Source organism: Porites lutea, chromosome 13, assembly GCF_958299795.1.
Source record: "Porites lutea chromosome 13, jaPorLute2.1, whole genome shotgun sequence".
NCBI classification, from domain to species: domain Eukaryota; kingdom Metazoa; phylum Cnidaria; class Anthozoa; order Scleractinia; family Poritidae; genus Porites; species Porites lutea.
The window spans coordinates 13,925,519-13,948,135 of NC_133213.1; the positions used below are offsets into that span (position 1 = coordinate 13,925,519).

General features: G+C 40.2%; 2 protein-coding genes across 2 annotated transcripts; both read left to right on the plus strand.

Annotated features, from left to right (window-relative positions):
* The first annotated feature begins 325 nt into the window (after nt 1–325).
* On the plus strand, nt 326–8,050 carry LOC140922393 (carboxypeptidase B-like). The gene is made up of 10 exons (XM_073372382.1): nt 326–387; nt 944–1,025; nt 1,919–2,140; nt 3,397–3,531; nt 3,665–3,763; nt 4,205–4,306; nt 4,871–4,970; nt 5,252–5,460; nt 6,991–7,075; nt 7,731–8,050. Exons 1-10 carry the CDS (start codon nt 326–328, stop codon nt 7,913–7,915), a joined length of 1,281 nt encoding a protein of 426 aa, XP_073228483.1. The 3' UTR covers nt 7,916–8,050.
* A 1,582-nt stretch (nt 8,051–9,632) lies between these two features.
* On the plus strand, nt 9,633–22,543 carry LOC140922942 (tetratricopeptide repeat protein 41-like). The gene is made up of 8 exons (XM_073372989.1): nt 9,633–10,180; nt 14,371–14,585; nt 15,767–16,126; nt 16,420–16,677; nt 17,616–19,099; nt 19,380–19,617; nt 19,902–20,192; nt 21,104–22,543. Exons 1-8 carry the CDS (start codon nt 9,756–9,758, stop codon nt 21,388–21,390), a joined length of 3,558 nt encoding a protein of 1,185 aa, XP_073229090.1. The 5' UTR covers nt 9,633–9,755; the 3' UTR covers nt 21,391–22,543.
* The last annotated feature ends 74 nt before the right edge of the window (nt 22,544–22,617 follow it).

The following is a 22,617-nucleotide window of genomic DNA, read 5'->3' on the forward strand; positions in this document are numbered from 1 at the left end:
AATGAAAGTAAAGCTGACAAAATTAATTATCACTTAGCTGATGTCAGGTCGGCCTGAATTTCAGACGATTACTTCGAGTCGTTTTCACCTCTCAGAGAGTAAAAGCGAGTCGACTGTAATCGTCTGAAATTCAGATTTCTGTCAAGTTGTATCATTCTTAGTTTTGTTTGATAAAGCGCAACAAAAAGGAAATATTCAGAAATGCAAGAGTTTTACTTTTTTAAAATTATGATGCGTGTAAGCTAGTGTCACAAATTTAGGTATTTTTCTTGTGGATTATCAAGGTACCTTTTGTTTGCTGTCTATTGCTCCTAAGGTGAGGACCATGAAGTTATGGTCAACTGTGTTTGTCCTGCTTATTCGACACCAGGCTTTACTCGTTCAAAGGTAAGAAACTAACTAACAACAACTAATTCTGGAAAGTCTATATTTTTTGATAACTCGGCAACATGGGAAAGGACTATAGGGCAGTGCTTTTAATCAAAGTTAGTGTGCTTCATTACTGTAAATAATAAGAGGCTATGCGGTCACTTTGAAGACTCTAGCATTTACACCTAAAAAGCTAACGAAGCGTTTTTGACACACCTCCTTTCTTCTGTCGTCTTCGTTAGATGGAATTTGTAAGAAGCCGGCAATTAACACTCTAAAACCTTACCACTGTCTCCTCCACACCCCTGGGTTGTGTTGAAATACATAACCTGAGTAAAATGTATAAAGTATTGGCTTCTGACGCCTAATATTGTCCAGGGGGAGGGCCGGATGAAATGAATTGCAATTTAACGACAGTGTCACAAACGTTTTAACCAAAGGATGGTAGCCTGATTTGACTTGAATTTACTCATAGTTCAAATTTTAATGTGAATAAAGTTAATTAATTTCTTGCTTGCTTACCTGGCATGTTTAAACGTTTCGTATCAGTACTCTGTGTTTTTTCATTTCTTAGCTACAAGGTTGTCTCTGTTACTCCTGTAGTGGAAGCTCACTTACAGATCTTGAGTCAACTGGAAGAGCAGAACGAAATCGAGGTACTGAACAGATTTATAAGTTGTTCAGCATGTCTAAATATGATAGATTACACGAAACGGTATTGACACTCACAGTGACGATGACAATAGCAATTTGTCTCAAACTTAGTTTTGGACGACTGCGATGATCTTGACAACAAATTACTTCGTTGAAGCGATATACTAATTTAGCAGTTTGGTCTTAGCTTAGCTACTCAGGCTGGTCAACATGACATAACAGGATTAAAAACAGCAACTGGCTGGAGACAAACACTTAACTTACACAAGCCTAGGCGAAAATTTGAATTTGGAACGACCACGATAGTCCAACAAAAAAAACAAAAACAGCCGACAATTTTTGATTTCGCGACGCCACTACTAGTTTCCCCGCGAAATGACGACTGATTGGGGGAACGAGCGCAGAAATTCTATACTGATAACATGTTGCTTCCCAGATCGGGATAGCGCTTTTGATCGGTTGAAGCAAGTTTCCCTCGCGGCACGTCCGATCCGAGGCACCAAGAGCCATTATGGCTCTTGGAGGCACTAATCAGATCTATCAAGGATAGGGCATCATTAGGGAATTTCTGCGCTCGTTCCTCAAACGTCATTCCGTTAAGAAACCAGTGGTGGTGTCACGTAATGTTGGCTATTTTCTCAGGCTACGACCAAAAAGAGAATCCAGCAAGCAGTAAGAGCGAAACTAAAACGAGAAACCCATGCGCGAAACCCAGGTTACGGTTCCGACGCGCTGACCCAGCCCTCGGTTACGCTGCCCCAGGGTGCTTTTGCCGTCTGAAATATAGCGTATATGACCTCCGCCTGTTGGACATATCACTGACCTAGGATAAGTGAAACGACCTTTGTTGTATATTCTTTTTTTCAATGTTGAAGGTGTGTTTCTTCTTAAACAGATTGATTTCTGGACGAGACCCAGTCAACTAAATCAAACTGTTGACATTGAAGTGTCTGATGAAGACTTCGAGAAACTCTCGTTGGTTTTGAAAGAACATGCAGGCATGGAATTCACAATTCAAATTGACAATTTACAGCAGCTGATCAATGAACAATTGGAACAAAATGAAGCAAGTGCAAGAAATGATAACTGGCACGCCAGATATCACCCGCTTAATGAGGTGGGGCTTAAGGAAGTTACTTTAGAAATGTCCCCATGTCACAAATTAAGCCAGTCGAAACCGGAACAATGTAGTAATTATTCAGGACCGTCAGTTTATTGGTGGATTTTCTTTTAGACCTTTTAACAACAGAACAGGTAAAAAACTCTTATTAACCGGGAAAAAAGGGCAGGGTATAAATCATGATAGATTTACCAGAAATGACACGAGAATGAGTGACTTTCCCCTAAATCGTCTTCCGTTTAAGTACCTTACTGGTGCTTAAATTAGCGATTTTGGTGAGGCAGTATCTTGCCAGGTTTTATTTTCGCGATCTCAACAGCCAAATATGAAAAAGGGCATTAAATTTTGCGATTTCGCGTTCTCGACTTCACTTAAGTCTGAACTTATTAAAATTTCTAGATAAACAGGAACAGCAATGTGTGAAATCTTCGCAAATTAACGTTATTTCACAACTAAAGATACAAAATAGAACGTAGCAGTAAAACCAGTGTCGGTGTCTTTGTTTTGAATTTTCTACAAGGGTATTGCGTGCTTACATTTCGCGAGGATTTAAATTCGCGAGTCTTTAATTCCGCGAATTTTTTACAGTCGCGAGAAAGCCGAAATTAAGTACCAGTAAGGTGTAACAAGTTTGCCGTGCATCACTCGCTATTAGCTATTAGTAAAATCCAACTAGTGGTCTATCATCAATGCTACGTTCTGATTGGTTAAGCTACTACTCGGTTGTATGTTATAGCCCACAAGTAGCGAAAAGCGCCGGCTTTGAAAACCAAAACAATGGCGCGGCTGAATCGCGTTTTGCTAGCCAAAGTTGTTTTGTCTCCATATTTTTAACCAACTAGTTGAATTTTACTAAAACAATTATTCCTCTCCCCGTCATGGCTTCTGAGTCAGAGCCCATTCGGGCTCGAGGAATAATAATATTGTTAATTATTGTTATATATAGGAAGGTAAAGACCTGGATATTGCCGATTATGAAGAATCCATCGCGGTCATTTTGTCTGTTTCTTTCTTGTTTCTTTTCTTTTAATATCAACATCAGCAGTGAGCTGTTGCCCATGAACAAATGTCTTTAGTTTGATAAAGATTGAAAGAGAGCTACTTCGTCTTCGTATACAAATCCTCATTTATGATATTCCCAAATGGATGACTCACATATAGCTGAAAAAAGGAGCTACCAGCTGCTGTCTCGTCTGTTTTGTCGATCCAAGGCATAAGCTAGTTACTTAGTGAGTGACGTTATTTTATTACAGATTACCGACAAACTGGAAGAAATGAGAAGATCAAGTGGAGGATTGGCAGAAATCTTTGAACTTGGAAAAAAAGGAAAAGGAAGAAAAAGAGTGAAAAGGGGAAAGGGAAAGAAGAAGACATTGCCGGCTATTAAGGTACCAACTATTCACGTTCAATGTGCTTTACTCCAAACCCCGCTTTTAAGTTCGGACAGGAGCACTTTCTTTGTGAAATGATTTTTGATGAAAATTTGGTTTATTTTTACTGATATCTTTTTTTCTCCTTTAGATCAGCATCGATGATAACAAGCCAGTGTTTTTTATTCAATGTGGTATTCATGCCAGAGAGTGGATCTCTCCAGCAACCTGCATGTATATCATTGACCAGGTAAGAACACATACAGAAACCACCACCACCACCACCATCACCACCACCATTATCATCATCACTACATCATCATCACTATGAAAACGTTACAGTCAAGAAGACTTTAGCAGGGACTGATCAGTTACGATATTTCGACTGGCCAATACCAGTCTTCATCAGGTTTATTGAGATATCACGAATTTAATATGAAGTAAAATAATGACCGTAATTAAACATCATCATCATCATCATCATCATCATCATCAGCAGCAGCAGCAGCAGCAGCAGCATCATTGTCATTTTCTTGTTCATTACGTGGGAAAACCTTGAGTTGTAACGATTCTTTTCAAAATTGAAATATTCAGTAATCTATCCTCTTTCGCTTTGTAGACGACAACGCATATTACTGCTTTTCAGATTAGTTTTACTACTGTCTTGTGTTTCAATTTCTTCGATACGCAGATGATCCAGAAGAGCTCTTCCGATGCATCAGTGATGTTGAACAAGATGAGCTTCGTTATATTGCCTGTTTTTAATCCGGACGGATACGAATACACTTGGACGGTCAGGATGATATCTATCATTATTTATTTATTACAATCATTATTTTCTTCATCCTTATTTTGTAACTTCGAAGCTCATCTAAATGTAATCACGGAGAAAGGCATACGTGGTCACCTTCTCATCCTCGATGGTAGAACTTGTGGTCAGATTAAATGAGTTGGATTGACTTATTTCTTGTTAAATATCTATCCTGCTTACTCTATCTATACGGTAACTCACGAACTTCATAGCATATTAACTGAGTAGCAAAGTATTAACTACCCTGCTCATCGACTCTCTGTCCGGCTGACCAATAGTCAAATTGACTTAATGTTTAAAAGAATGAAAGTGTTTTAAAAGTAAATCAGTTGCTTCTGAATGACTGAATAGTTACCGACCCGTTATGATTGGATGACTGATTGCGTGTAAGTGAATGGCTAGTTTATAAATGGCACAAACTCCTGCTGAGGTCCAGGATAGATTACGTATAGAGACATTGTTATAGGTTCTCCGTTAATCTGCGCTATAATCAGTTTCCCACAGCAAATCCGCTTCTTAGTACTGTTTTTATCTTTCACGGAACAGAGCGGCGGACGAATGTGGAGGAAGAATCGCAGGAAGAACAAGAAAAGTAGCCGTTGTGTTGGCGTCGATCTAAACCGAAATTGGAGCTATGAATGGGGAGGTTATATGGTTCTTTTTTACATAGAATTTTGCTAGAAATAAATAGTTTAAAAATATGTAATTGTTATATTTCCACATAAATCTGGAGATGTGGACCTCACAAGGAAAAGGACAGATCTCCTGTCTTAATAAGAATCTATATTGATATTGACTGCATTCTTGAACAGGCTTCATAATTAGGATTCGACTTACTTAAGGGTAAAAGCTCGACATGTAAGCTTTTGAATCTTAACCTCTGGAAATATCATTATTGATGTCAATTCAGTTTGTTTTTATCATAAGGTGAAGGAGCTAGCCCAAATAAATGTGATGAAACGTACAGGGGCAAAAAAGCATTCTCTGAAAAAGAAACAAAGAGTGTCAGTAAATATCTCGAAGGACTAAACAAGCAAGGACTGCTGAAGGGTTTTATTGACTTCCATGCGTTCAGTCAAATGTGGTTTATTCCCTGGGGATACACTGCTACAAAGACTAACGATCACGAAGAACAGGTCAGTGAGCATTATCAATAGAGTGAACTCAGTGCAGGGCACTTTTTAAGGTGGCTGAACAGAGTTTTGAAGGCAGTCAGCGGTAACTCGCGTGACGGCGCGTGTTTTAAATTAGATAAACAAACATGGCGGCGAAAAAGCAATGGTACACAGAAGACGATATTGCAAAATCTACTTATTAAAATTTTGTGATATTTGGCAGAATTTTTACTTTTATCGTATTTTAAATAATGAGAACTTTAAAATGGAAGTTGAACAGATGAATTTTGTGACACATTTAATAATTACCATACAATTATATTATTGATTATCTAAAAACCCGTCTGTTAAAATTTGGTCAAATAAGTTTCAAATGGTAATGATTAATTATAGTAAGCTGTGTGCAAGTTTATAGGAAAATCTAATGAGCAAATTTTATGTAAACTGAGCAAAAGCGAAATTTAACGGTTAGATTCAATTGTTCATGTTGCCATGGAAACTACGAAAACGTCAAATTTTACCTGTCATTCAAAATCTTTCATCAGTATATTTTTCACTTGCCAAGTTTCAGCTTGTGAGCTGCAGCCTTTCCCTTGCCATGATTTGGCAAATGACATATACTCACAAACTGCCAAAACTGTGCTCAGCCACCTTAACTGTATCCACTTAGGAAACTGAAACTACAATCATCCCCAAAACCTTTGGGACACCTGCACTCACTAGTATCCTTGTCCTTTGTTGCAGAGCGCTCAGTTTCATGTTCGTTCAGATATAGTTCTGTTTTTGCTTTTTGGGGGCTTCTTTTTCGAAGGGGAGGGTCAAGACGTAGTTTAGCTGTTGTGGGGGGAGAGGGAATAGCCTAGTGAGCTAATAAACTCGAACTATGTGTTACTGAGGAATGTTTAGTTAAGGTAAAAAAACACTGCAAAAACCGTGTACGAACAATCTTGCTCAACGTCGGATCCAGAAAGATCGTGATCAGTCAAAATAGATAAAATTGAAAACGTTACAGACAAGAAGACTTTTGCAGGGTCAAAAAACGTAAAATAGAGTTAACTCTATTTCACGTTGTTTGATCAGTCCCTGCAAAAGTCTTCTTGACTGTAACGTTTTCAATTACTGAGGAACTTTAGTCATTCTGATGTCAACGAAGATATGAAAACTTCAGTAACCGTTTTCTTTGTTTTGCTTTTTTGCTACCTATTTAGGAGAACAAACGGTGCTGACGCTTGCTGACGCACAGAACAATCATGCGCATGCGCACAACTATAGCTCTCGGCGCGGCAGTCAAGGCGCAGCAGGGAAGTTAGTCCCTCTACAGAATCGATATTTCAGGGTTAATAACTTAAGTGGGGAGTTTGCTCTGCTTTTATTTTCTATAAAATAATCTTGAGTAGTATATGGAAGTAGTACAATATTTCAGAATTACCTATTAAACTGTAAATAAATCTTCAGTTTTAAATCTTTACTTTTACTGAACATTTACTAAGGCTTAGTGACCAAGCAACTAGTTGACTGAAATCTTTTTAATTAATTTTCTTTTGTCTCCAGATGAGGGTTGCTAAGATAGCCGTCGAAGCAATCAAAAGAAAGCATGGAAAAAGCTATAAATACGGATCTTCTGCAGTTTTACTTTGTAAGTACTTGTTTATTATATTAAGACCATTGTGCCTCCAATTTGTAAACAACAATTCTCATGCTCGTTTTTATGTGGTCATCACTTTCCGTTTGATTAGATATTTAAACTATTAATGATAGGTCATGATAGAGAGTAGATTCCTTTAGCAAACTTTTCCATGTGTCTAATTTACTGATACGATTCTAGGAATGTTAGGAAAATTCCTTTCGCCTGGATAGGTTTCTTTCTTGTAGAGAACCGACCACCACCATCATCATCGTCATCATCATCTTAATTATCAGGTCGAAAATGAGAAATACTGTATCTCCAAATGAAAAGGAAGACAAATGAGATATATCAGTAATAATGGCAGGAATTTTTTGGCTCAAGTTGTCGGCAAAGCTGGTTTACATGTTTTTCTTTTGGGCACATGATGTCGCTGGCCCGATTGATTGAATTGCTAATTAAGCGATCAGTTGTAGAGAAAAAAGTCGAAAAATGTATGCAATACTGACTTCACTTGGGTTGGACGTTTTCGTTTAAGGTTTATAATAGAATACTGTCCAAGCTAATGCAGTGTTTACTCTTACGAAGATGCCTGATATATATTAACTATAAACATATCCCTGGTTACACTATGCAAGCCATTACGTCCTTTTTTCTTCAAAAACAGACAAGGCAGCCGGCGGCTCAGAAGACTGGACTTACGGTTCACTGGGAGTCAAGTACTCATTTACAGTTGAATTGCCCCCGAGAGATGCAAACCCAGGCTTCATTCTTCCTCCAAGTCAAATCATCACGACAGGAGAAGAGATATTTGAGGGCTTGAAAGCCTTAGTTATAGCAATGGAAATATAAGCTGGTATTAGCTGGTCGAAACTGAGTGGAATGCCAATGTAGTTCTTAGACAGTTTGTCAGACTGGCAGCATGGGGGGCTTCGTCAAAACGCTCGCGTGAATAATTATTCAGAGTTGACGCAAAATAAAGGATAAAGCAACGTACTGATGTCTAATATTTTTTGTATTAATGGCGAAAGTTTTACAACAGACAAAAAGAATAGAAAGGTTGAATGTGTAATGTTAGTCAGACTTCACTTAATGATCAAGAATCTCATATCATGTCATATGGATAAAAGAGGATATCATACGCACATGCGCACTATAGGGTCACGAAAAAAATGACCTGCATTTCCCTTTCAACTTTTTTAGTTCACAATTTTATTGATCAATGTATTTTTTATAGGTGAATCAAGAACAATCTAAAGGATCGATGACAACAAAAGTTTTTTTTCTTACATCGACTCTTTCATCTCGATTGAATTTGGTTACCTTTCCGACAGTAACCTGCGAGCATAGCTCCGATGGTATTTGCAGTCAGTGACAAAATTGGCGTTATGTAGCAGCTCTCCTAATCGTAAAAGCCAATTGGTTCGACAAACAATGATGTGTTATTGTTTTCTGCAACCAATGAGGAAACACCTTACGAGCAGCACCTACCCGGGGGAGGGGGAGGGGTACTACCATATATGGGCTATATAGGTATGTGCCACTGTGAAGGATATGCTTTTCAAGCAGTTTACTCTGGGATAGGGTATATAAGTCAGAGATTTTGGGTCTAGAATAGGGTATCATTTTCCAGGAAAGTGATCAATTGGTTGAAGACTTTAGGGTCTTTTAGTCTAGAATAGGAAAACCGGGACTTGCCACTCAAAAATATGAAAAAATTAAATCGGTTTTGTTTTGGCTAGACTGTGCTAGTGACCTCAGTAGTTTCTGGAAAACAGCTACTCTAGGATAGGGGGGATTTGGGGAGTTTAGTCTAGTATAGGGTAGCAAAATTAAGCTGAACTAGCTCTGGTATAGGCTAAGGGTTCCAGGGTCCCAGAGGCACATCCCCACCCAAAAATTCCTAAAGTACCCCCCGGGGTTCCTAGATCACTGACAAAGTTTGCCGCGGGCCAAAGACAAGAGTTTCTAGTAAGCTACAGTGATCTCCTTCACGGACACAGATCCTTTCCGGGGCGATGAAAAGCGTTTACTTATCGGGAAAGTTCTACCTCGTTTGTGAGTTGGTGTTGTCATGAGCAGGAGCCCATGTCGTGACCAATAAACCTTGTGTTTTTCTCCTGAACTTGAGGCATCTTCAGCCAAACTTTTTTACAATGTGAAATAAATTGTGTGTAGGTTTTCCTTCCTTTCTCTCCTTCTCCAATTATTGCCTTCCCTTGAAAAAGCGTTCAACCATCGGCCAAGCTACCAAATGAACGCCTCATTCATCCCCCTCACTTACCAGGGGAGCTCCTCTGCTCACTTACGTTAAATGGTAGAGAGCGAGTAGAGAGCTTCTCTTTTATTTCTTCTTTGAAGAAAAACGCTAACACACAAAATAAGAACAAAAATATATACCTATGAGAAAAAAACAGTACACCTAATTAATGATCAATCGATGCTTTCCCTCCGCTCGTCACTTCGGCCCTTCTTCGGCCCTTAACTTCGGTTCGACACCGAAGTATCACGTTGGAGCCCAGTTTCTCTCTGCTGCATCTAATTTGCATAGATGGTTGCTCTTGGAGTTTGTTGTGTTTTGACGAACAAAGACTTCCAGTAGTCCGATTGGAGGGAGTGAATAGTAAAAGGGACGTCCCAGGATCGTTTAACAAACTACCTCAGTAATCAGAGAGTCATTTTCTTGCAACTTATGCCGATACTAAGGGACGGATCTAGTTTATCGGCTGCACGAGGCCAGGCGGCTAGGAGTCAAGTGATCCGTCCGTTTGTGTGTTCGACGTTTCAAGACTTTCATGTTGAAAGAGACTTTCTACAAGAACAAGTATTCCCTAAACTAAACAAGCTTTGTCGAGAGCGGGGGACATCTTTTCTTCCTGTAGATCTGCGATGGAACAAAAGCCAGTCTCAACAAAACAGCGAACATGTTCTTCGCACGTGTCTAGATAGTATTGGCCGCTGTGCTCCGTTTTTCATTTGCCTCTTGGGGGACAGGTATGGTGTACATCGTGCAGCTGAATCCGAGATTACGGATCCTGCTACTGAAGAGTGGCTTGACAAGAACTTTGAAACAGCTGCTGCGTGTGGATACCATTGGGTGCTGGAAGACGACAACAGGTTAGTACGGTTAAATAGAAGTTTATGATATGTTTTTTCAGCTTTTGACATAGACCAGTTCGGGGGACAATCCGTCAACACCACTGGAGAGAGCGCCTTAAAATTAGTACAGTTGCTAAAACGAGCTCAGATATAGCTCCGCAAAGAAGTGAAAAATTGCAGACTTTTTATTGTTGGGCCGCAAGTTTGTACCCCCCACCCTTCAAACATTTGTAAAGTTTTGCGGCTTTGACGATCAATATCCTCCTTACAGTCAAGCCAGGTCAAGCGTACTCCCCCCCCCCAAAAAAAAAAATGCCATTAATGAATTTATTATTCGAAAGTTGAGTCCGTTGGCAGTCAGTTGCAGATTTCGGATTCATCTCTGCATTTGTGCATGTGTCATGAGCCGTGAATTCACACGCGATTCAGTTTCAAAATTTCTACCAGCTCAGCTTCCCTGAATTTGATGTAAATGTCTTCTTAGGATTTTAATCCTTTCAAAGATTTTCAATCTGACCAAATGCAGAGAAGTTCTCGTAAAATATTCACTGCTCATTATGCATGCAGGAATTCCGATTTGAATTTGAAACTAGTTACAGGAACGACTAACGGCTTCATCTTTCAAATAATCAATTCATTAATGGAATCTTGGGGGTATGCCTGACCTGCTTTGACTGTAATTTTCAACAAATCACTTTCAAACTTGGCAAAGTCACTAATGTCGGGCATTTGTCATTTTCTTTTGGAAAAGCTGCAAAAAGCCCCAGGGTGGGGCCAAGCAGTTCATACAAAAACCCTCCAGAGTGTGCAAATGCCCTGCCCCCCAGTCAACACCAAAATTGCGATTTCCTGGAAATAAGCTGTAAATGCTGTATTTATAGAAAATCTGTAATATAATTTCTGGTCACAATTTTACATAAAGCACCCTTTGCAAATCGCTGCTAGCTACTCGTTATAATTATTGCAAAAAAGATTAAATTGATCTGACTAGTATCAATAGAGGGTAAAGGTGCAGATGAGCCAAAGGCCCAAATGGCTGAAGCTTGTCCCGGTTTCCATAGCATGAAGCACGCCTAGGTAGGAGTATTGTTACTCCTCCCTGGACAAGATGCTAGTTCATTGCAGGATCCAGAGTTTGAAGTTTTAACTGCTCAGCTACACACCAATGATTATGATAGAACTGTAAACTAGAATTTTAACAATACCTTTCTTATTTTTGAAGGCATTTACATGTAAAACAGTGGATGATAGAAAAACAAGTGACAAGCTTAACATGAGTATTTTCTCATCACGATCAAACTGTTCCGTCAACATATTAATCATGGCATTGATCACACAAACCACAAAGTTTATACTAGCATTCAAATATCTCGCTGAGTTTTTCTAGGCCTTTCTGCCTCAACCATTTGCTCACAAAGAAAGTGTCTTTTCATTTAAACTCTTTAAACAATTAGCCTGAATTTCATCCGATTTCTTCGAGTCGCTATTACTCCCTCAGTAACGTCTGAATCGACCGGCCGTTAATGCCGTCCAGTGACGTCACTACTCTTGGCCTTTGCTTTAATTCATGCAAAAAGTAAAACACGATTTTCAAGTGGCAAACAGGGAAATATCGTTTGGAAATGTCTGTATAATACAGAACTACTTTATTTTTTTCGATCGTAATTCATGTTTAACGTTCAAACTATCAAGTGCATGCAGTGCAACTCTGAACCGGTTGTACTAAATTCTATAATCAAACTCGGTCGCAATCACGCAATGAAATAAACACACGGATTGACGGAACACTTAGTTCAAAAACACAATGATTTGCTTTAATTGAAAAGAAGCTATTTGGTCCTTAACGAAGAAAAAAACAAGGAGACGAGAAAGAAAAGCTAACAGAATCACTACACTTGACGGTGAAAATAGCAAGAAGGTCGAATTATAACATTGATCTCAGAAAACTTCGCGTAAACAAAATAACCGGCCGCCGAAACCACAAAGCGGCTCTAAATGAAAAACCTACCGACTCTCCGCAATGATTCTTCATTCGCAGTTCAATTTAGCATTTCAGGTTCGAAGACAAGGGCAATTTTGCTGTTTAAGATAAAGATTAAGCTTATTAAAATGTTTGAATTCAACGAAAGAATGCCAGGGATGCGATGCACTGAATATCAAGCGACAATCCCGCTAAAATTTTTCATAATTATACATAATTATGCGAATGTTTAGACAATCAACCAATCAAAATCACTACCCGGTTTTCCGGTAGTGAGTGACGTCACTGGACGGCATTAACGGCTGGTCGATTCAGACGTTGTTGAGAGGAGAAAACGACTCGAAGCAATCGGATGAATTTCAGGCTATTAAACAATGTCATGATTGTTTTTTCTCCACGTGCAAACTGATCACAATAAATTATTGCGGGAAGCAGTTTCTTATCTGGATGCAAAAAAAACTGTAGGGTAGGGTGGTGATGGAGCAAAAACCACACGTGTCTTTACATTGCATATGTATTAAAAACATTCTTTATAGAAATATCTATCTATAGCTATCTAAATAGCCATATTTTTTAAGTTCAAATATTGAAAAAGGAACAATGTTAATCACTTCTAGAAGAATTGATGATTTCCCCGCTTCGGGGCAGAGGTTTTCTGTCAAATTCCCCACCCCTGGGACTGGCAAGATGACAAATGCCCGACAAATACCCAGGGGGAGGGGAGGGGGATGGGCATGCTTGGAATTGACTGAGCCATTAAAAAGTGGCATGTAACAAGAGCCAGTAGAATAAGTGACACTCTTATTTGTTGCTTAACTTCAAATGCAAGCAATTTTTGTGTATCTCTTTATATAAACTTGAACAGGGCCACTGGTGCCACTCAAAAACTATACACCAAAAGTAATGTTTTCATTTTTGATATAGCATATGAACCAAGAACCAAGGTGGACCCCTGTGTTTTAAATGTGACCATTGATTGGCTTATTAACATAAGCCCCAAGAGTGACCAACATCAATTTTCTCCAAACAATATCAATACATAATCTTGTAGAAAGGTTACAAGAATAAATAATATAAACAAAAAAATTATGATTTATTTATTCCAAATTGCCTTCGAAATTATGTGATTACCTATTCTAATAAACTTGACTAATTTTTCAAGAAAAGTAACAGAGATCAGTTGGGAGAATTTGTATGTGGATATTATTGGGACTTAAAGGGTTAATGTTTGGTTCCAAAAAATATCCATACCTCTCCCACGGAAGGGATTTTTCCTTAGACCCCCACTGGCCACTGGCTTTACTGGAAATTCCAGTAAAGCTTTGTATATTAACTTAAGATTTTGGGCCTTTGAGAACCCCCCACCCCCCAGGAATTTTCAATCCCTTCTTTGGGGGTGGTATGGATATTTTCTGGAACCACACAAAACTAGAAACAACAATTTCCAAATCTCAGAGCAAAAAAGGTGTAAAGAGGTGAGGGACTAGACCTCTGGGCCATTAACAATCCTCTCTTGGGAATGTGTGACAGCTTTTCTGTTAAAATGTAATCAAACCTCATTTTACTTTGCTGATAAAGTCTGAGCAATTCAAACAAATATTTAATTTGTTTTAAACCCCTTTTTTGCTCTGAGTTTTGGAATTTGTTTTTTATAATATGACTTTAAGTTTGGCTTATTAACGTTTGGGTGAACTTGGTTGAGTTCCATGCAACGTTACTCCCAGGGTATTCAATCAATGATAATTGTTCCCCTGAAAGGTAAATTTTGATCAATGAAAATTAATCAATAGAATAAGTTAATAATTAACTATTGACAGGGCTGTTATTAAGAGGCAGGGGCTGGAGATTTCCCCAGCTAACTATGAATGTGGTCCCAGGCTACTTTCATAGGAAAATAGAAGAAAAATAGAGCTAAAAGAAATCCCTACATGTAACTGTTTGATTCCTCGCCTACTTATTGACCCGGCAACTTGAAATCTTAGTGACATCCCTGATTGATATTGATTGGTATTGATTAACCAGTGATTGACCAAAAAATCAAAAGTCTTGCGTGAATTGCCATTGCCTATTAATTCATAACAAGTACACGTACATTGTGATCAATGACAACCATTGGAATATCATTGAAATCAACAGTAATATTTGATTAATTAACAAAGGCTCCTCCTCTCTAAAACTTTTCACATGCCAGTCAACAATATGTTTTTTGTTTCTGCTCTGTACATAGGTATAACAGTATCACTGAGTTGGAGATTGTGCAGGCTTCTTTCCGCAAAAAGTATGACTATGGCTACTTTTACTTCCGGGGCTCTTCACATGTTGAAGAGAAGCTTCAAGGCATTGAACCATCCCGAAAGGACAACATTTTGTCTCTTTACAAACCTGAGAGTGACTATGCTGCTAGGAAACTGAGAGAACTTAAACAACAGACAATTGATACAGGTTTGTTGGAGCTTGTTACAGTTATAACAGTGGGTCACTGAAAACTGTTTTTTAGTGGACAAAGGCATCAGTGAGCCTGACACAAGAGTTTGTATCTCCTTATATTTTCTTTAAAATGAACCTGTATTTCACAGACGTATCTATCACCCCATTGATGGCTGTGCCAGCCAAAACTGGCTGTACAAGACTCCACTGCTTTAAAACATTGCAACTTTCTCAATTGCACAAACATTGCCTTAACTATCAGTTGTGAGAATTGCGTAGAAAGTCCTTCAAAATGGAATATCCAATAACTGCAAAAAAGTCAGCGCTTTTTGCAGAATATCACCTTTTGAATTAGGACAGGAACAAAAATGTCATAGAAAAACAACAAAATCACGTTTTTTGACTTCAGGTTTTTTCTGACATCATCATTGCAAAACCAAAAGTTAACATTGTCCCAGCCTAGAATTGATTTTTTTCTTCTTATTCATTTCCTTGGCCGAGCCACAGCCTTTTGTTCTAGTGCATCCTGGCCTTGCCTCAATTTTCAACATCACAACTGCATTGCATGATGAGAGAATTGCATGCCAGGATTTTTGACAGTGTTTGTTCCTTCCCCCCTCTTTTTTTTATATTTGTACTTGTACTTGTCCATGGCCACTCCAACCTCCCACGGAAATTTTGTGCTTGTTGTGATTTTCATTTGTAGCCCTGGGCTATCGGACACGACTTTCTTTGCATGCTGAGCACCACTTTCCACGGTAACCACAGAGTCACTAAATCCTTTGGATTGTTTACAATTTTTATATACAGAAAATTACTTGAAACTGTAAAATGTTTCGGTTGTCAATGGGTTAATTGGAAACTGCTTGGAGTCTTGCTAGTAAAGGTTTCACTGTTTTATCAGAGCTTACCAGACATGGAATTCTGAACTCTAACATTTACAGGTACAGTAGCTTGCATTTCATCACTGCTTCAGAGCCTCCACATCACAGTATGGCTTCCTTGTTTGTTTCCAGCTACAATGTACTGCCGTAAATTCTGAACATCCCTTCTTGTACCATAGTACATGAATACATATTATTGCCAAAATGGCTGATAAGGATGCACACCTTTAGCCCTCCTGCTGGATGTGGGATAGTGTTTGATGAAGTCACAGTTGACATTGACAACTTTTCTGTTCCATGTTGTGGTTTCAGAGTTGCCAGTCCGTCATTTTACTACTGTTGCTGAGCTTGGTGATCTGCTGCTAAAAGACTGGATTGCAGTCATTGACCTCTATTACCCACCAATTAGTCCCGTTATATTCCCAAGTGTATACTCTGAGGTATTCCGTCAGTGGTCTGCTCATGAGGCTTTTGCTATGGCTCGACGCCAGGTGTTTGTCAGAACACCAAGGATTAGAGAGATGACTGAGGTATTGAACCTTCATGCTGAAGTGGAACAGGGAATCAAGAGAAGATCCAGTATGGTGGTGCCAACAGCAGTGTTAGGGACATTTATGACCAGTCTACCTGGCAGTGAGAAGGAATCTCTTCCCCCAATATTAGTGTTGGCAGGTAGGTATATTTCCAGTTATTGAGGAGAGCACAGAGGAGGTAAGCACAAGAACGTGCATGGCACAAGTTGCAGGACCAGGACGGAGGTGTGGTGGTGGGGGAGGGGGGGGCTTGACTCCTATTCTTCATGACTCGGGCCTCATGCTCTTCCCATTCCTGCCTCCATTCTTGTGAAAAACACAAAATTTTAGGAACCCTAGCCCTCTTTACCTGAAAGTAACGAACCTATTATTAATTAAAATAGCAAACCTTGAAGACTGTGTGTTTATCGTCAGTATTTTGAATTTCTGCAGGTGAGAGTGGATGTGGAAAATCCACAGTGGTATCTCAATGGCTAAAGCAGTTTACTGCCGTTCATGGCCAGGTAGTCACCATTCCTCATTTTGTTGGTTGTGATTCAGCCAGTACTGATGTCACCAACTTCATGCGCCGCTGTACAAGCGAACTACGGCTTCATTATCTTGACTCTGATTTTGATGACCTCATTGACAACCAAGACCTTTCTGATGTCAGGCGTATAACACAGGCGTTTAGAGCAGCTCTGTCTCTAGGTGAGGTGAAAAAAGTGGATCTTTAGATTCAATGTTCTACACGTTTTTCAATTGCAAGTGTATGATTGAGTTTGTAATAAGCTGTCACACACTTGTCTACTGTCTTCTGTTTTTCTTACTACTAATGATTGATGGCAAATAGTGAAAAGTGTTTTGGCTAAACCCATCCTTGTATTAAACCACGTGCATGCTTTTAAATGACTAAAGTTTATACAGGTTGCTTGTCCATGTAGACCTTAGCGTGCATGGCAGGCATTCGAAAAGGGAAGGGGAAGAGAATTAGGGCGCGCCCCACACGCTCTCGTGCGCCCAAATTCCCCCTTCCCCTTCTAATGCCTGCCACGCAGGCTATGTAGACCTGCGCGTTCTTTTAGCCGTTAGTACATCTCTCTGTATCCCAGTTCGCCAAGTGGTTTCAGTGCTTTTTTCACTTTCAAAATGGCCAGGGGAGAAACCTGCTGGAATGCTCCATGAGTCCTGGAGTATTCGTCTAGTAAGACGTACGGTGCTTTCTTTCATGGCCATGTGAATGGCGCGAAAGCGTTATTTGTCGCATGGAGCATTACGGCAGTTTTTTTATTTGTTTCTCAGCTGGTTACTTTAAACGCTGGTTTTGGTTCTTAATAGCCATTTCGTGACGCCGTTACTGATTTCCCCGCGAAAGGATGTCTGAGGAACGAGCGCAGAAATTCCATACTGATGACGTGTCACTACCCAGATCCGGGTGATTGGTTGAAACAACTTTCCCAAGCGGCACAACCAGTCAGACGTACTACCCAGACCCGGGTACTGACACACCGTCAATATGCAATTTCTGCGCGCATTCCTCGGACATCATTTCGCGGGGAAACTAGTGATGGTGTCAGGAGATGTCGACTGTTTTCTAAAGCTAAGTTATTAATCGAATCCTTTGTTTATATACCTATCAATTTCTGTAGGCCCGTCAGTTATCGTTTTGGATGGAGCAAATCACTTAGGCCACGCCTTAGACCTTGCAGCGTTTACAGTAAAGGAGATGCAATGGCTGCCCTCCTATGTTCCAGTCTCCTGCAGATTCATAATCACCACAACAAAGTCTGATATAACATACAGAGCGCTCTCACAGAGGAAGGACGCTTACTGTGTTGATATACCACGACTGTTTGACGTCCGGGGGAAGAATGACTTACTCAGAGAATATGTGGGCTTAAACTTCAAGTACCTAGATGCAGCTCGAACTTCTAAGATTACATCCTCCACTCTAGCACATTTACCTCTGTTTTATGTCGCACTCGCCTGTGAATTACGGATTTTGGCCGCCCATAAGAATGCAGAAAGATTGTTCGATTCCTATGTACATGCATCAACATTATTTGATTTGTGGAGTTTGATATTTCGCCGTTGGACGCACGACTACGGCTGGCTACGGCCAGCGGTTTCCCGCAGTCCTGTACCTGCTATTAAGACCCAAGTGTCACGTGATCGTATGAACAGTGGTTGGGTTGCTGATGTTCTCAGGCTTTTTGCCCTGTCACGTGAAGGGTTATCTGAAAACGAGGCTCTAGGTGCTTTAAAAGTCATGGGTTATTCAAAGAATCACGAGGTTACTAAGGCACACTGGGAAATGTTTCGTTTGATCGCAGAACACGCGCTGATTGAAATGCCTTCTGGGTTAATTACCTTCTCTCATCAGTCTGCCCGTAGTTCGGTTGAAATAGCGTTACTTGGCAACCTAACATCTCCGTCCCAAGAGCGCGCGATATCGCCTTTTCAAGAGACCTGGGAACGACAGAAGCAACAAGGTCATACTGTACTTTCCAGCTTCTTTTCCGTTCAACTCTCTTCTGAACGTATGGTTGATGAGTTTCCATGGCAACTTTATATGAGCGGTAACATGGCTACACTAAGCAAAACTGTGTGTGACCCGAAAGTGTTCGTAAGGTTAGTCAGCTCACGGGGCGAACAACGAAGACAAATCGATTTGCTCCTCTACTGGAAAAAGTTGAATCTCAAGGGTTATAAGCTTCATGAGGGTCTCTATGAAATGGCAATCAAGGCCGAGGAGAGACTATGCAAGGAGGCAAATGACTTGAAACACAGAGATGTGAAATCTGCGTCTTCAAAGGCAACAGAAAGTTCAGCTGTTGACGAGCTTTGTCGAAAAGAGAAAGATGAGCAGCTATCTCAGTTGGAAGTTGCCCTCATTTGTTATTTCGCGGGAAAATTTCTTTTAGATAACGGGCACGATATGATGGCGCAGAATCTTCTTTTAAACGCTTATAAGATGGCGTACCCAGTGGTTTCAGTAGATGATATTTACTTTCTGTGCGATATACAGGAATCACTGGGGAATTTATATGTCAAATCTGATTTGAGCAAAGCCGTGTTTTGGTTCAACGGTGCAGTAAAGTCTGCTGGAGAAGTAACTCGTGTTCCAGATACGGTAAGGTTTTGCTCTCTTTTCAGACTCATGTGTCCAAGACAGATGATCATCAAAGATGATCATATCGCTTAGATCAACACTTGTCACAAAACTAAAAAGTTTCCATAGTCTCATTCTCTAGGTTGGCTTCTACCATTGTACACTTCATCGGCTTATTTGACTGTAACTAAGTGAACGTCCTCTTGTAGACAGTTAGTTTGAGTGGGCTTCAGTTCAACCTCTATCTTTAAGGTGTCCGTCGAAATAACTGCTCGGCCACTTACACTAATTTGCCTTTTAGGTTCAACACTCAACTATGATCGGCCGCCTTCTGAATCAAATCGCCCTCTGTCACCTGCCAAATCACGTGACTCTCCCACCAGAAGTGCAAGGTCGACCACGTGCCTCTACGCGGACTGGAAGAGTTAAGACGCCGAATGTGACAGGGAAAGAAACAGGGGACGACACAGGACAAATTAATGTTGGCGCAATTTTGGACGAGGCTATGAGACACATGAAGCTTTCTCAAGTGTATCCAGGTACGATGGTGTTATTTGAAATTTTTTCACTTCCCTAAACTTCTGGTTAAAGAAATCACCGCCATATTTACCACATTTTAGGGGTAAATCTACGCACTTACGGTAAATTGTGGAGTATGACTTGAGCTCTCCCGGTTGTCTTGAAAATGGCCAAGGCTAATTTCCGGACCATCCATGAGTGCTGTTTGTTTTGATCTACAAAGTGAGTTAAAGTTGGAAAAAGATGTTCAGCTCTACCACGACTAAGGTTGTTTTTTTTCCTTTACTTGCTTGAAATCTTCCAGGTCAGAGCAGTGTCTGTTTCCACATGGGTTTGTTAGCAGCTAAACAACGACGTTCAGAAGATGCCGAGGTGCTGTTTCGCAAATCTCTTAAGATGCGAGAGGAATGGTACGGCTCGTCCCACCCTTTGGTGGCCGAGATTTTCGACGCGCTAGCCTCACTTGCGTGCTCAGATGCATCAGATTCCCCGGATGTGGCTGTGGCAGAGGAACTGTTTCGGCGAGCTCTATACATGCAAGAGGATCTCTTGGGGTGTTCACATTTGGTGGTAGCAAACACTCTGTTCAAACTAGGTGGGTATCAGCTTGGATCACGTACGAAGGTCTTTGGCTTCGCCTTACACTGTATATGAGATCTTTCAATATCGGAGATTAATAATAATGTATAAAACATTTTTTCTCGGCTTTTATCATTTATGGATTTAATCAACCTAATAATTGGTAGACTACAGCTGATTAAGACGTATTAAAACTAGCGAGTCACTAAGAATGGTCACGTCTGTTAGATAAAACTTGGGAAGCGCCACTTTGCCTGTTTATTTTAATTTATATTATAATTTTTGTAAACAGGCACAGTGATTTTTTGACTAATAATTATGGTGAGTCATTGGACTCATCTTGTGAAAAATCATGAGTCCCAGTTAAAGAAAAACGTAATAGTTTCATCAGCAAAGCTGAAGGGTGTAAAACCGGGCGTTTTACAGCTACACAAACAACTTAATCTTGTTGGGTACTGTATCAAGTCCAGTCGCGCATGTTGTGTGCTCTGGAATGATATATTACGCCTGATTTCAGTAGAAAGTGCCTGAGGGCGCCAACTTTACTTGTCTGTGGCTTGTTGGATGAATCTTGAGACGGATGATTTTTCAGTCAATGAAACAGGCGGCTCGGAAGAAAAAAATCCGAGCACTCCAAAAAGGAGTCGAACGTATGAGCTTCTGGTTACTAGTCCAGATGCTCTACCGCTAAGCTACAGTAGACTCGTGGAAGTGAAGGCCAATAAACTAGTTTATATGAATCTTGATCGTGAATAGGAACCTACCTCTTACCCTATAGGAAGATAGAAGGGTGGGTACATACCCCAATATTGGTGATTACCATAGAAAAACAAGTTATTCTTATCCGATACTGCGTTAGGACTTTTAACGTCCATTGTAGAGGTAGTGCTTGAAATTGTCGATGTAAATCCTCACTTCATTCTACAGGCAGGCTTCTTCAAGCTAAGGGCAAAAAAGATGCAACAAGGGAAGCAAAGCAGTTATTCCAGAGGGCGCTAGACATACGTACAACAAAACAAGGAGTGTACCACGTGGAAACCAAACTTATCAGGCGTGCGCTTATGTCACTGGAAACAGTGGACGTGTCTGCGAAATTCAGCGGTAAAGGAACCGTGATAGAGAAAGAGTTACGTGCGTTAGATGGCGTGACGAGTCGCCCATTGACCAAGTCATCTTCAAGGAATCTTGACTTTCGCCAAGAAAGTGGTTCGTAAACACTGGCTACAAAGTATCCGCATCCTTGGTCGCTCTTTAGGCTTGACGCGCGTGGACACACTGGGAATGTTCATTACACTACACTCGTTCACAGTACGTACGTAACTACCAGTACCCCCAACAAGAAAAGAAGAAGTACCGGGAAGGAAGCCATTATCCAACTGCCAGAAAGCTGCCAAACCCTGACATATTTTGACCTGCATCCTCTGTATAACTACGCCGACATTTTCTTTCAAGAAACCTGAAATTGTCTCAACATTTTTTGTCAACGATGGACTTGGACCTTTTTCTGTTTACTAAGGGAGCAACAATTCGCACAGAATCGTTACTACTTCAATGCATTTTACTCTGAATTCCATTTCACTTTTCCGGCAAACAAGCCGAATAATTGTAGACAAGACAAGGCGAGTCCTTCTTATGATCTTTTATACACTCAGTTCGTAGCCTGGGACCAGGCCGCGCTTTAGGGGACAAAGGAGAAAAAGTATCGGCGATCGAAGGGAGCCGAGAGGTAGTCTGGGGAGGGGAAAGGGTGGCAACCTATTTGACCCCGTTTATTACCTTTTTCCCCTACTGCGGAGCCTGGTCCAAGGCTACTCAGTTCGGGGCAACACGCAATGTTTTGTTGGGAAAACCACGAGATGCAATCAAGTTCAGATTTGGAAATGAGTAATGTATTAGTCAAGTGGCTTTTTACCGTCTTATCAACTTTGGTTAAAAGTCATTGTAAAAGTTAGGGCTGAAATAGGAAGTCAGAAAAAAAGTAGGAAAATGGTTTTGTGGTAACAACTCTTCACTATGGTTGTGTTCCATGTATCAGAGGCCTGCTACGATTGAGCGATTGGGATCAGTCGTTTCAACCCAAAGCATTTTTGTGGAAAGCCCAAAAGAAATTTATGTACAACCACCATTGGCTCAAGCTCGAAATACGACCGTTGGTATTGTTGCATAACGTTCAAATTATAAAGATTTGTGTGCGGAAAATATGATTAATTGTTTCTGCAACTTAAAAATTTGAAAGGATTTGAATAAAAATTGAAACCGGTTTGTTCTCTCCATAAGGATTGAGACCTTGGGTCACTTGTTGCAAAACTAAAAAATGATGACTGTTTGTATATCAACGGCATTACCCATTGTTTCCAACTTTTTCACCCAAGTTTTGAGGTCAGGCGGATGAAAAAGTGGATCGGCACAAAAAGCGACGTAATTAACTGCAAACCAAAAAA